Raw genomic sequence first — 14,180 nt, 5'->3', positions numbered from 1 at the left:
GAGTTAGCAAAATATCTGAGTATAGTTTAGGCAAAGAGGCTTAATCTCACCTAAACCAGATAGAAAAGTTTTCACAGGTATTTGTAAGAAACATAATTAGCTTGTTTGATCTGATAACTTCAAGTTTTCATAGGAAACACATAAGGTAAACACTGTATAAAAGCACTGCCCATTAGTCAAAATAAGCTACTCTAATTTACATTCTAGGTTTCATTCATTGCAATTAAATACAAACATCTGAATACACAAATACATTTGTACATTTTTTTTTCCAGTTTTTGTTTGTAAGTCATTGTTTGCAGCATTTTATTTATCCTATGGAATGTGTCCCAAGTCATACATTTTTTCTGTCATTGGTTGTCTGTTAAACTCTTGCCAGGGACTTGTTTGCATTGTTTGCGATGATCTCCATCCTCTGAAGGTGGGTTTTCACCGCTCTCCGGATCTGCTCCCATGTGTGAGAACTATATTTCTTAAACACAAGAGGAACATCTTTAGCTGTGTATCACTGACTTTACATTTTATATGGAAGAAAATAATTCCTTTTACTCTTTAATAAGTAACATTAACATTGCAGAATCACAACTACAATATGCTTCATAAAGGCACTAAGAACAATATAGCTGATGACAGAAATCAGTCAATTAATTGAAGAATATAAAATCACATACAAACAATGGAATAAGCTGTGATATCAAATTATACAATCAAACTTACTTCTTTCTTTAAACTCTTCTTTAAAGTCCTGAAGTGCCTTGTTATCTTTTTCTCATATGACTCCATATGTGACGGCTTTTGGTATTGGGCCACCTGATAAAAAGCAAACAAAATATAAACAATGCGGGAAAATAACATAAATGACAAAATAGATGTAACAAAATTTTTTTTTTTACATTTCATGTAACGCATTTATTTAATTGCTCTTATTAATTTAGCCTTTTCTTCTGAACATCAACATTTTTATGATTAATGTCATATAACAGTTTTGAGGTTAAAAGATTGAGTGGAATCATTCAATCTAAATTCATGGTCTTTTACTATTATGACAATCCTTTTAATTAAATTACAGGATTATACGCAATTCATATGGAATTCTGATATTATTTTCTCCTAAGCACAAAAACTTTCAGACAAGACTTACACATTCTTTGAGCTCAGATGACTGCCTGTGCAGGTCTTTTAGGAAATATTCCACTAGTTTCCATTGCTCTGGATTCATGTGTTCTTTGGAATCCATGAGGTTGATGATCTGATCGAAGGTCAAGACAAGAAACCTCACCTGGTCCTCCACCTGTAACAGATATAATGCTGTGTAGGTAACTGGTCCCATATGAACACGTTGTATGTACGCACGTTTTGTATACGTTTTTTATAACGAGAAAACAACTTTCGTTATGCTGAGATAACGAGAAAATTTAGTCATTATAACGAAAAAACAAGAATGAAAAAAATCATAATGCATGGCCACTTATGACTTCTGTATTGACCTCTGTATTCAATCACAGAGAAAAGTTTACAAACCTTAGCATCTCCAATCAAGTTGTACAGGTGTCCTGGAAATCGCACCTTAACAGTCCCTGGATGTCCACCCTGTAAGACAGAGTACAACTTGTAATTTCTGATATGTTTCATAGCTGTTCATCCATATGCATATAAAACTATCTTAAGACTTTTTACATAAACCAACAAAAAAGGGAGAAAACTTGAATTGACTTTATTTTATAAAATTGATTGCTAACATAAATTGATTCATCTTTGTCAGTCAACCACACTGAATAAATTACTATTGAATAAATCTCTGAAAGTTAGTGTGACAAAAATAAATGGAGAGAAGCAAAGATGTTGTAACATAATGAAGGAAACACATTTACTGTGTATGTTTTTAAATGCTGGACGAATCAGATTAAACTGACAGCATTCCTCAATATGTTAAAACACGTTTAGTGCAGTTTTCCAGATAGTCGTGAATCATTCTGTAAGGTTTTAATTAACAACTACATTACTAAGACAAAAACAAGACATAGTCGAGAGCTTTAAGGACCTTGTAGAAAAGGGCTGTGGTTGTATTGCGCAGAGATCTAATGTCTTCTGATGAACATTCACAAATAAATCATGAAGCTTTTAAAGCGTAGACTACTTACCATTTTCTCAATCAGTGTCAGAGAATCGGCGTTCACCATCCTGTATCTGCCGAGCCATCTGCAAGCGGAGCATTGACTCAGCAGAGTTACAAATATCACACAAATATATGTCCACATTTGAGTTTGTTTCATCTTTGTATACGTGCACTAGCTTTCTACTGTGTCGCTCGAGGGAATGATGCAGGGACATGGTGGAGTTTGCTGGACTTTATTCGGGAGTATATGGAAAGGGAAAACGCGGCTTACTTTCACTTTTTAGCTGTAGTTAATGTCCATAGACTACTATACAACATATCTCATCTGGTCTGCTATATGAATAATAAAAACACTTTTAAAACCAATAGATTTTGTACTTAGAAAATAAGTGAAAAGCATATATATTTATATTTCATCTTTAATCGTCTTTAGCTCACTTGACACTAGCACACAGACTTTCGTCTAAAACACAAATGAATGCTATTAACATCTTCAGCATAAGTTACAGCAATCCCGAAAGAAAGCAATTTCTCAAAATAATTACCTGATTCCAAAGTATTTCAAGGTCGCTGACGTTCCCAAACGAGAAGGGGTTTATACCAGCGGGATGTGTTCAGAAAAACACTTTCTGTTTGAGACGTAATGCCTTACGCTTTGTTAACGCCACGTGATGACGCAACCTCCTACAATCGCTCTCATTGGACTTCACCGCACTTTCTCTATGGCGCAATGAAATGCAATTTCTCATCTTTTGTCACAGAAGAAAATGGGCTAACATTGACCATCGGTTTATCAAAATATTTCACTTCCAAGCATATCTTTCTATATTTGTTTTTACATAATATCACACATACTGGGGGGAAAAAAAATATAACCTGAATGCACTTTAAGTCGCTTTGGATAAAAACGGCTGCTAAATGCATGAATGTAAAATAATAGTAATAATAATAATAATAACTATTGTTAAAATATTTAACAAAAACCATAGGCTACGCCTAATACTAATAATAATTAGGTTATAATAATAAAATTTCTTATAGAAAATAATAAAAAATGAACCCAGGTTAAACCATTTATAAAGCAGTGTTTTGGAACAGGAGTAATAATAAAAAAAAAAAACAGTGATTATCAGAAAACAGTAATTTCGAAAACAGTGCTTTGGAAAATGATAGCTGGTCAATCAGCGAATGACCAGCTTCTAAATGACACTGATGAACTTGTAACGACAAGAAAAATCTATAAAAATCTATATAGTTGATAAAACAATCAGTAGGCGTGCACATTTTAACAAATAAAGATAAAACAACACTTTTAAGATGTTGCACCTCTTTGCCTGTAGGTGGCAAGTTTGTCAAAGATGACAAGAGGTTTTTGTTTTGATCGAAGTTTAAGACACTGACCAAAAGTAACAGCGCAGAAAGTGTTTACATTAGACGTTTTGTTCACGATATTAGGTCTTTTAAAAGTGAAGGACTAATAGAAAGTTACGGGAGAAAACCTTGGGCCCCGGGTTGTTCACTCATCGATACCTGTGTTTGATTTCTTTCGACCACAGCTGTTGCCTTGATCTTTTCTGTTGAATTTTGTGTGAGGTCAGAGCCCAAAGTAATGTAAACAATACTGGAGCAACAATAAATGATAAATTATAATTTTCTTAGTCTTCTTATTACTTTATTTTGTGTCCTGCTTAAATTATTGTTGGGAAGCAAAAACTTTTTTCCCCTCGAAATGACTGAAAATGTTAATGCTATCTCCAGTAATATGTCTATACCGAAATCATTAATGAATCATCAGTGTACATAAGTATTTATTTTTTGTGAACATTGATCAAGTGAAAATTCCACACATTTGTGACAAAGACATTTAGACATCCGTTGTGTTACAAACAACATGTAAACGAAACATTAATTCATAATAACAGCACATTCCCGATTAAACAGTGAATTGTAGCCTACAGAACAATAACGTTTGTTCGCTTATTGTAAACATTTTCGTGTAGTCTGCTTAATAAATATGTTTAGGCTATAAGTAACATGACCAGAGATATTTAACATTCATTAATCTGGAAATGTATTGATTAATTTTACCATATCACTGGAAAATCAACCGTGCAGATAAATAAATAAATACATACATAAATAAAAATAAATAAAAACAAAATTAGTGTATTAATAAACTGACAACTTTTAAATTACGGGACACAGTGTATTAAGTTGATCTTCTTCTCGTCATTTTTATCCAGTCTTTCTTCTCGTCATTCTTCTAGTCATTCTTCTGACGTGGTCCATAACGATCAGAATGTCCTGGCGCACAGTTTCCCACGCGCAGCAGCTGAAATTCTGTCGGAAAGAAAAGTCACAGTTAAATTATGCAGACTGGAGTTATGAAGGTATAAACACATCCTAAATGTTTCGTTATTTTTTCGGTCTCGTTTGCTGAGTTTCTGAAGTTTCGAGCTTTTTGAAGTTTTCGACCAGCGTCTCAAGTTCAGAGCTCATCACCACCGGGACCTAGATATTAACAATAACGGTTAACGTTATAACATTGTAAAGAAATCAAAGTAAATGTTGACTCAGTCCAACTTCTGACTTACGAAGTTTAATTGAGCTTGACGGTGGAGATGTTCCATTAGTTCTTGGAATGAATTGTTATTCCAGTGGCAGTGGCTTCTGTTCTTCTTGAAGAGCTCAAAGGTAGAGTTATATGCTATGTTCAGTGCCTGAGATATTTCTTCTTTCTGTCCACGTGAGAAGAGAGAAAACATCCATTGTCAAACTTACAGGATGTATAACAACAACAGTCCTAAATATGTCTAAAACTGACAGCTGAACGACACCAGAAACAGCAAATCAAGTTCTTTTAAATCACTTGAAAGCGGGCAGCTGCACTTGATGCTGCTCCCTGCGGAGTTTTAGATCGATCTGGATCTAACATTTCTGTCTTGTATTTTTATATTGTTGCCTACCTTATCGGGAAGACTTGTGAACCGATCGGACATCGCATTTTCCACATCACGTGGACATGCTTTATGACCCTTTGGGAAGAAGAAGAAAAGATGTTTACGATTTTCATCCATTATATATCCTACATTTAGGCTTATTATACTGCTGCCAGGCTTTTGTTAACATTAAACCATTAGTGTAATGAACAATATTTTGGTTATTAAGGTAAACTCATTATAAATGTATATTAATCCTAATATTTATATTAATACATTGTTAATATGTTAACGTTCAAGTTGGGTGAATTAACATTAGGCTAGTAAAATAAAAGAACGATGAACAAAGCTATATTTCTAAAATATAGATTAAAACCTAGATTATGTAAAATTGTTTTCCAGTTTGTGATACCATTTTTTATATTGTTAATCCAGTAACTTTCCTATAATAAATCTAGTAAATATTTATTAATAGATTGATGTAAGACTTACCAGTTCATGCAGAAATTTAATTGTTTGATAAATTTCTCTTCTTTCCTACCTTCTTTCCTACCTATGGCAAGACTCTTGCTATATATTGTTCTCCAAATTAAAAGAAAAGAAAGATGGAAAGATCCTTTTATGATCAATTGGACATCTGAGAGGGTGAGCAGCTTCAAGTACCTTTTGTGGAAGCATCTCAGAGGACCTGACTTGGACTTCTCACATCCAAACTCGGGTTAATAAAGCCAGGCAAAGACTGTACCATTTGCGACATCTGAAAAAATTCAGGGTTTCGCCAGCAATCCTGATATTCAGGGGCCATAGAAAGTGTATTGACTCAGTGTATCTCAGTGTGGTATGGGAACAGTTCCAGTCATGACTGCAAAGCCCTGCAGCTTAGCTTAGCTGAGCGCATCTCAGTGTATAGGCCTACTATTCCCTCGCTGTAGGACATCTAACTCAAAAGCTGTAAAGAAAGAGCTGTTAAAATCATTAAGGACTCAAACTACCCTGGTAACTGTCTTTTCATTTTGCTGCCATCTGGTAAACGCTTCTGTAGTCTGATGGCAAAAACTGAGAGACTTAGGAGGATCTTCATCCCTTTCATGCCAATGTCACCTTTCGTTACACTACACTATGGCAAACGTTCAAATCCACTATTAGAATTGTTTTTTGGGGGGTTGTATGGTGGGGGGATAGCTGATTAAACTTCAAATATGTGGTTTGTTAATAAAGATAGAATTGAAAGCTTGAATTGAAAGTTAGTTAAAAAATGAAAATTCAGTCATCGTTTAACTAAATTGCTTAATTCGTTCCCATGTATAACTTTATTTCTTTTGTAGAACACAAAAAATGTTTCACGTTTTTGATTTACATTGGCAACAACAGATATACACAAATATACAGGTAATTCTCAATAAATTAGAATGTGGTGGAAAAGTTCATTTATTTCAGTAATTCAACTCAAATTGTGAAACTCGTCTATTAAATAAATTCAATGCACACAGTATTTGTTTTAAGTCTAATTGTGATGATTTTTGCTCACATTTAACAAAAGCCCACCAATTCACGATCTCAACAAATTGGAATACTTCATAAAATCCAATAAAAAAAAATAAAAAACCTTTAGTGAATTGTTGGCCTCCTGGAAATTATGTTCATTTACTGTATATGTACTCAGTACTTGGTAGGGGCTCCTTTTGCTTTATTTACTGCCTGAATTTGGGGATGGCATGGAGGTGATCCGTTGTGGCACTGCTGAGGTGGTATGGAAGCCCATACCACCATATGACAGTGGCCTTCAGCTAATCTGCAGTTTTTTGTCTCTAGTTTCTCATTTTCCTCTTGACAAGAGCCAAAGATTCTCTATGAGGTCCAGTTCTGGTGAATTTGCTGGCCAGTCAAGCACACCAACACCATGGTTATTTAACCAACTTTTGGAGCTTTTGGGAGTGTGGGCGGGTGACAAATCCTGCTAGTTAACACTTACATATGATTAGCTGAAGTATTATAATGCATATTTGGCATGCTGTCAGGGGAAGGGGCTCTGAGCTTGGGAATGGCCCGAACCTAGAGTACCCCCCCCCCCCCATATATAAAAGTGTCAAATGAACTCTAGTGAAGGAGATGGGGTGGAGGGGGGATGCTGATAAACCTTCAATGGAGACAGGTAGGTTAATTCAGCTGTATTTATACCTAAGGTTGATTATCTTAAGTGGCTCCACCTGTGCAAAAAGGCTAAGTATCTGATGTGCTCCTACCGAACTACATAAAATGAAATCAACTTCTGCATGAAGTACTCCAAGATTTCTTGGTATTGATGGCAAAATGAGGCTTCATGAACCATTGAGACCTCGCAGCCCATTGCTTGAGACTTAGGTCTCTGCAGAGCAAAAGTGGGCGTTTATGTGGGTGTTTTCAAACTAATGGGTTTTTCTAAATAGTGCAATCTGAATGATCCCCCTTACCCAACCCCACCACTAAACCTAACGTCACTATTACATCAACCAATCAGGTATCATGGTGTAAAAACACCCTGATCTGGTAACTCCCGCTACCTGCAGAGACTTATACTTGCATTGCCAAAAGGTTCATTACTCGAAGCTTCATTCATTATTGCTCACTAGTGACACCTAGCTACAGTGCAAAGAAATAGCAGACCAATAAATTAATACTGAATCAATGACCTGAGCAGACATTTGTCCATTGCCTGGGTATCAAATAAAATATTTTTCTCTCTCTGTCTGAATTTACTTGTGCAGAGACACTGTCACACACAGTTCATTCATTATTCATAAATTGTTTGGATAGTGAGTAGGAACAACAAAAGTGAGACTGAGTTGAGTGTAGTTTTTATGGAGGAGGGAGTGTAATAACGCAAATTGCAGCAGAAAAGTGTGGGGTGGGAAAGGTTAAGAATTGTTTCTGGTGTGCTTTATGCATTGAACTGTTACTAATTTTAGTGCAGTGTTGTGCTTTTTGGACTATGGATTTAGAGGAACAAACTGCAACACTGTAGTTTGGGGTGGGTGAAGGAAGGATCACACATTATTTTTATTGAGGCACAGCAAGCATTTCACCTAGAAACACTTATAGTGAGTATTATTATTAGATTAAGACAGTAAAACAATAATAATATACATACCTTATTGTGACCCACCATTTAAAAAAACTCCCAGATGGGAGGATTTCCTCTTTCTTGCTGGCTCCATTACAAGGAAAAAGGAAGAGGTCACAAAAAGCAAACAAATCCAAAAGGGCATTCCAAATCAAAAAGCAGTCCAGTCCAAATCCAAAAAACCAAAGCAACCCCAAAAATCGTATCTAATTAATATAACAATACTATAATATAACTACTTTAATTAATAATAACAATATACTATAACTAATATAACCTCACTGTAAAAAAAAAATGTTGCAACAACTTAAAAAAATAAGGCAACTTATTTGCAAGCTTTTTTTGAGTAAACTTAACAAACGGGGACTAAAGTCAACCCAACTTAAAATAATAACTTAATATCACAAGTTGTCACAACATAAATGTCATGTCATGTTAATCTAAAAAATATCAGAACAAAATATTTTTTGTTTACTGAACACAGGGCCTATTATCTATAAGCATGCACAATTTTAAAGTGAAAAGTGACGTGACATTCAGCCAAGTACAGTATGTACCCATACTCAGAATTCATGCTCTACATCAGTGTTAATTTTGACAGCAAATTCGGATTTAGTCTTAGTCTTAGTCTTTTGAATAACACACCATTTAGTTTTAGTCACATTTTAGTCATCTGAAATGTTTTAGTCTTAGTCTAGTTTTAGTCGACTAAATATCATAAGAGTTTTAGTCTTAGTCTAGTCTTAAGTCTTTTAGTCTTAGTCTAGCTTTTTTTTTTTTAGTAGAACAAAGTCAACTTAGTTGACTTGACTAAATGTTTCCATCAGTCTGTTATGGAATGGTATTTATAAAATAAACATAAGGCCTGCTCTCAATGAAAAATATACATGCTCTCTGAAAAAGATATGCATTCGTCCTGAATGATATGCAATGCATATGACATTCTTTCAAGATGAAGTACAGTATTATTGAAATAGACAACCACCTATATTATATATTATTATGTTCATTCTATTTCTTTATTTGTGATATTTACACAAAGTTTACATTTTTTAAGTTTGTTTTTGTTCATTTAAAATAGCACTGCATAGTCTTCACTGTAAAATAAAATACACAATCAAACCAAAATGTATTCAGACACCTTCAACGTTTCTTACAATATCACAGTTTATCTGCTGTAGTTTAGAAATTGGTAATAAAATATGACAATAACTCAGGGTTAAACTGTGTCAGAACAACAAATTAATCTTGATAATGTCTGATGCAATGCTTAATTTGGTTCAGTCTGTGGTGTGAAAAGGTTGCATTAGCAATTAAAGAAAGAAACACTTAAGCAAAACATGCTCAGGTCCCTAATCAAAATTTTTTTTTTTTTTTTTTTTTTTTTTAGTCACTAGTAAAACAATATAATCTATTCTATCTGATTTTTGGATTGACTTTGGATAAATTCTTGTTAAAACTACAAAGTAATTTAATCAAGAGCAGTGAGTGATTTACTTTCATTTTCATACATTAAAGACACTGACAGCAGAGCTAGTAAATTAGGCGCGGTCACTTTAAGAGACAAATGCATCCATTATAAAGATACACATACGATTTCTTTCCAACTCTTTACTTTCACTGAAGACACAACTACAGACCTTTTCGAACACACTTTCCAAGACGGGTATTTCGACATATTTAGTATGTATTTGTTGTCGGTACAAAAGCAAGAAGACTTTGAGACGCGTCTCTGCTTGCTCCCTGAACACCGCGCTGCTGAATTGAGCTCTTTCACTTTTCGCTCTTTTTCTTATGTTTATTTAAAATGCGATTTGTATTTGTTCGTTCAGGTGCAGGAGGACGCAAACGTCCTGAAGGAAAACTCGGTTCAGTGTTGCGCGAGTAACCAGCTGCTTTCCCGCATCGCGGGGCTGAAGCCAACTTGATGTGTTGAATGCTTGGAGCACGTTATAAGACGTATTCTTACACATTTCTGTTTTAATAAATGCTCATATTAAAACATAGCATTACACATAAGTAGGTACAAAAATAATCAGTGATACATTTACGACCCCATAAAAATTTGGGTCGCAAATGCATTTCAAAAGGTCGCAGTGTAGTTCCCTGTGTAAACAACTTAACTGTTATGAAAACGTCCTCGAAACTGTGCGAATTTCAGCAAACTCATCTTTGTTCTCTTTTCTGTGTAACTGCTGCTGCGTTTGTTTAGCTGTTGCGCTTGCAAATGCATTTGCCGCGGCTTTTTAAAATGGCTCGGCTGCTTCTGCATAGATCAACCTACCCTCAAAGATTCGCTCTGATTGGATCTCTTCTCCATTCGTCCCTCCCATATATTTTCGTCTCATTTTTATTCGTTGACTAAAGTGTCAGTTATATTTCGTCACGTTTTTCGTCATCATATCTGACTTTTTATTTAGTTTTTATTTAGTTTTCGTCCGTGAAAAAGGTTAGTTGACGAATATTTTTCGTCATAGTCTTTGTCAACGAAATTAACACTGCTCTACATTAAACCCATCCAAAATGCACACACACACACACACCGTGAACGTACACCCGGAGCAGTCTTCATCATTCATGCAGCGGTGCCTGGGAAACAGTTAGGGGTTCAGTGCCTTGCTCAAGGTCACCTAAGTCATGGTATTGCCGGCCTGAGTTTCGGGCCCACAACCCTAGGGTTAGGAGTCAAGCTCTCTAACCCCTACGCACAAATTTATATTATTCAAATAGTCTAAATAAATAAAAGACCATAACACGGGTCAAATAACTTTTTTTATTATTGAAAGTTTTTGTCCAAAGCACAAGGACATACCAAGTCTTGTATATTAACTTCTTTACTCAATGCATTTTACACTGAACTCAACACATGGTACATAATGCATGTTAAATAAATCCAGTGTTAATTATACCTTAATACGTTAGCAGTCTTGTGGCATGAAGTCACATGTATTTAACATTTTTGTTTGTTTTTAAAGGAATAATTACTAAATAATTAAAAATTACTATATTGCTTATTTTAACACCAGCCTAATCCACTGGGCAAAGTTACGTCCAGTGGACATCTTTTTATGTCTTTGCAGACGTTGAAAAGACATGCACTGAGAAGACAAAATGTTTTTATGACGTCTTTTTAAAAAAAGTTTTTTATTTCTTCTGTACGTCCGATATAGACGTCCGATGTAGACTGCTAACGTATTAAGGTATAATTAACACTGGATTTATTTAACAAGCCTTATGTACCATGTGTTGAGTTCAGTCTAAAATGCATTGGAATAAAGAATTTAATATACAAGACTTGGTATGTCCTTGTGCTTTGGACACAAACTTTCAATAATAAAAAAGTTATTTGACCGCATGGTCTTTTATTTATTTAGATTATTTGAATGATATAAATTCGTGGCCTAGTTTGACTCCTAACCCTAGGGTTGTGGGTTCGAAACTCAGGCTGGCAATACCACAACTGAGGTGCCCTTGAGCAAGGCACCAAACCCCCAACTGCTCCCTGGGTGCTGCCACATAAATGATGAACACTGCTCCGTGTGTGTGTGTGCGCGTGTGCGCGTGTGTGCGTGCGCACTTTGGATGGGTTAAATGTAGAGCATGAATTCTGAGTATAAGTCACAATACTTGGCTGAATTTCACTTTAAAATTGTGTATGCTTATAGTCAATAGGCCTTGTGTTCAGTAAACAAAAAATATTTTGTTCTGATATTTTTTTAGATTAAAGGGGGGGGGGGGGGGTGAAATGCTTGTTTTCACTCAATATCTTGTTAATCTTGAGTACCTATAGAGTAGTACTGCATCCTTCATAACTCCAAAAAGTCGGGCTAAAGAATCACGAGCGTGAGTAGGCTTTTGCGTTGAGAGCGTTTGGAAGTTGTGACATTACCTTGAGAAAAAAAAAAACAATCATCCAAAACAAACCATGGCTAACAGTCAGATTCAGCCGTATATTTATGATCCAGAATCAGATCCAGAGGCTGAAATTTAACAAGAGCAGCAGCATCAACGACTACAGCAGGACATCTCTAAGTAGTATGTATTGAAACTGTATATATTTGCTTAGCGGTTTTGGAAAATTACTAAGTTCCACTTTATGTCGTCTTTTTTTTTTTTTTTTTTTTTTTTTTTTTTTTTTTTTAAGGTGTAGGGGAGAGCAGGGGCGAAAGTACCATTTTTCAGAAAAAATTCATTTTAAAAGATAATGTTATATACAGAGATATATTTCTGCTGTGGCCAGTAACTCAGAAGTGTGGTCTAACAATACCAGGTGGTATTTTGTTGAAATGTAGAAAGACTTCAGTATAATTTCACTTAGAACATAAGTTGCACATTGTTACTTTCGACCCCATCGGTTGGGACGAAAGAAACACACAGGTGGGTCAAAAATAACACAACAAATATAAGCTAGATTTTTTTCTGTTAGTCTTATTTTTCTTAAGTATACCTGATTGTGACCTTGTTAATAAATAACTGCAAACATATTTTGTCCTTTATCTTTGCAAAAAAATTATTAAATTACATTTTCATATTTTCATTTTAAATTTAAGTTTGTTTCTTCAGATGTCTTAAAACCTGACTGTATTTTTTTTATTGTAAATTTCAATGTATTTTTATATTATAATAAAATAATTCTACAGAATGCACAATATAAAATTTTTATTACATTAGCATAATAAAAAAACCTCTAAACATAATGTAACAGTAGGCCTATTTATGTGTCCATCCAGTTGTTTTTATGCATGAATTAAAAATGTGCATTAAAACATCTGGAAACACTGCAAATTCACAGGTGGATTATAAATGTGACGTAGCAGCTGCCCAGAGAGAGATGTTCCTCTATGTCCAGAAACGCCCTCTCAAAAACATCTGGATAAAACCAGACCTCTGTCTGTCTTTCTGAACCTCACTCAGACATATTCTTTTGGTATAATATGACATAAACATTTGTAAGAAATGATGCAAGACACAGAAATTCACAATATAGCTTGCACTGGAACAAAATAAATACTTTTTGTGACTGTAGCGGGACAAAAGTAACAACAGTTACTTTCGTCCCGACAGGAACTCCTGACATTTAAACTCGATTTAATTTTATATATAAAAAAAATGAAAATGCAAACTTTAGGATGTGTTAAAGCACTAAATAACCTGTAGATTGATCATTACTTTGACACATGAAACAAGAAAAACAACACGACTAATAAAAAAAAATTACCGCTTCAATAATTTACTTTTTGTACTCGAAAACAGTTTTACGGACCTAACTTCGGGAAACGATAAGGAAATCACATGATATTTCTCAGCTCCGTCAAGGATTGCATGCTGAACATGCTGTCATAGCTGGGAATGCAAATGCAGAAAGAGGCTCGGAGAAAATCGATTTGTTACCTTTGTCCAGTGTTACTTTCGCCCCGGTTCTCCCCTACATGTGGAAAGTGCAGTTTGATGACAACATCGCATGTTGTTTACTTGATGTGCTTACGCGCCGATAGCGAAGTTTACAACACAGAGATATTTGAAGCAGTTTTACTCACCGCATGCGATTCCAACACACGATCGTGAACCTTTTTCGTTGGCACTGCATTATCCTTAAGAAATAAACGATATGCAAATCCGTCGTCAAACTGGGCCTTGTTTGTAAAACAAGCATCTTCGAAATGCAGGGAACAAACACAAACACTTGCACAACTCCGTTGATGCTCTGTAAAAATAAACTCCATCCACTGGTCCCTTAATGCTGTTTTTTTTTTTTTGGTAATCTGTGCAGGGTTGTCTTGCCCTGGCAACCAAAAACACACTTATTTTGTGACAATTCGGTCCCTCACTCTGATAAGGGAATGTCTGTGCTCTGCTATATGGGAGCGCGCGCTCTTCCGGCAGAAGTACCCCTAGGACCCATATAAGGAAATTCCGCTCCATCTAACGTCACACAGAGCCATACTCGAAAAAAACTTTCCGAAACTTGGAACAAAAATACTCCTTCAAACGTACAACTTAATTTTTGAAACTTTGTCCATGTTTA

The 14,180-nt window shown here is 35.2% G+C and overlaps 1 protein-coding gene across 2 annotated transcripts; it reads right to left on the bottom strand.

Annotated features, from left to right (window-relative positions):
• Nucleotides 1-200: 200 nt before the first annotated feature.
• LOC113048228 (interferon a3-like) lies at nt 201-2,751 on the bottom strand. 2 transcript variants are annotated; one of them, XM_026209897.1, is made up of 6 exons: nt 2,662-2,751; nt 2,142-2,199; nt 1,522-1,590; nt 1,142-1,291; nt 718-810; nt 201-472 (listed from the first exon to the last, which is right to left on the bottom strand). In XM_026209897.1, the coding sequence occupies exons 2-6, from the start codon at nt 2,178-2,180 to the stop codon at nt 365-367; spliced, it is 459 nt and encodes a 152-aa protein (XP_026065682.1). In that variant the 5' UTR covers nt 2,181-2,199; nt 2,662-2,751; the 3' UTR covers nt 201-364. The 2 variants fall into 2 exon arrangements, with proteins under 2 accessions (XP_026065682.1, XP_026065671.1); XM_026209886.1 differs by lacking the exon at nt 2,662-2,751 and having other exon boundaries at nt 2,142-2,503.
• Nucleotides 2,752-14,180: the final 11,429 nt, after the last annotated feature.

This window comes from Carassius auratus, chromosome 3 (assembly GCF_003368295.1).
Source record: "Carassius auratus strain Wakin chromosome 3, ASM336829v1, whole genome shotgun sequence".
Classification (NCBI taxonomy): Eukaryota; Metazoa; Chordata; class Actinopteri; order Cypriniformes; family Cyprinidae; genus Carassius; species Carassius auratus.
Note: the sequence above shows the minus strand (reverse complement) of the source record. Positions and strands in the feature narration are given on the sequence as shown.

What these genes read in the sequence shown, in the direction of transcription:
- LOC113048228 (XM_026209886.1), bottom strand. Translation starts at nt 2,273, where the DNA reads ATGAAACAAACTCAAATGTGGACATATATTTGTGTGATATTTGTAACT. An exon ending in TGACACTGATTGAGAAAATG is followed by an intron (nt 1,591 to 2,141) that starts GTAAGTAGTCTA and finishes TCTGTCTTACAG; the next exon opens with GGTGGACATCCAGGGACTGT. An exon ending in ACTTGATTGGAGATGCTAAG is followed by an intron (nt 1,292 to 1,521) that starts GTTTGTAAACTT and finishes TATCTGTTACAG; the next exon opens with GTGGAGGACCAGGTGAGGTT.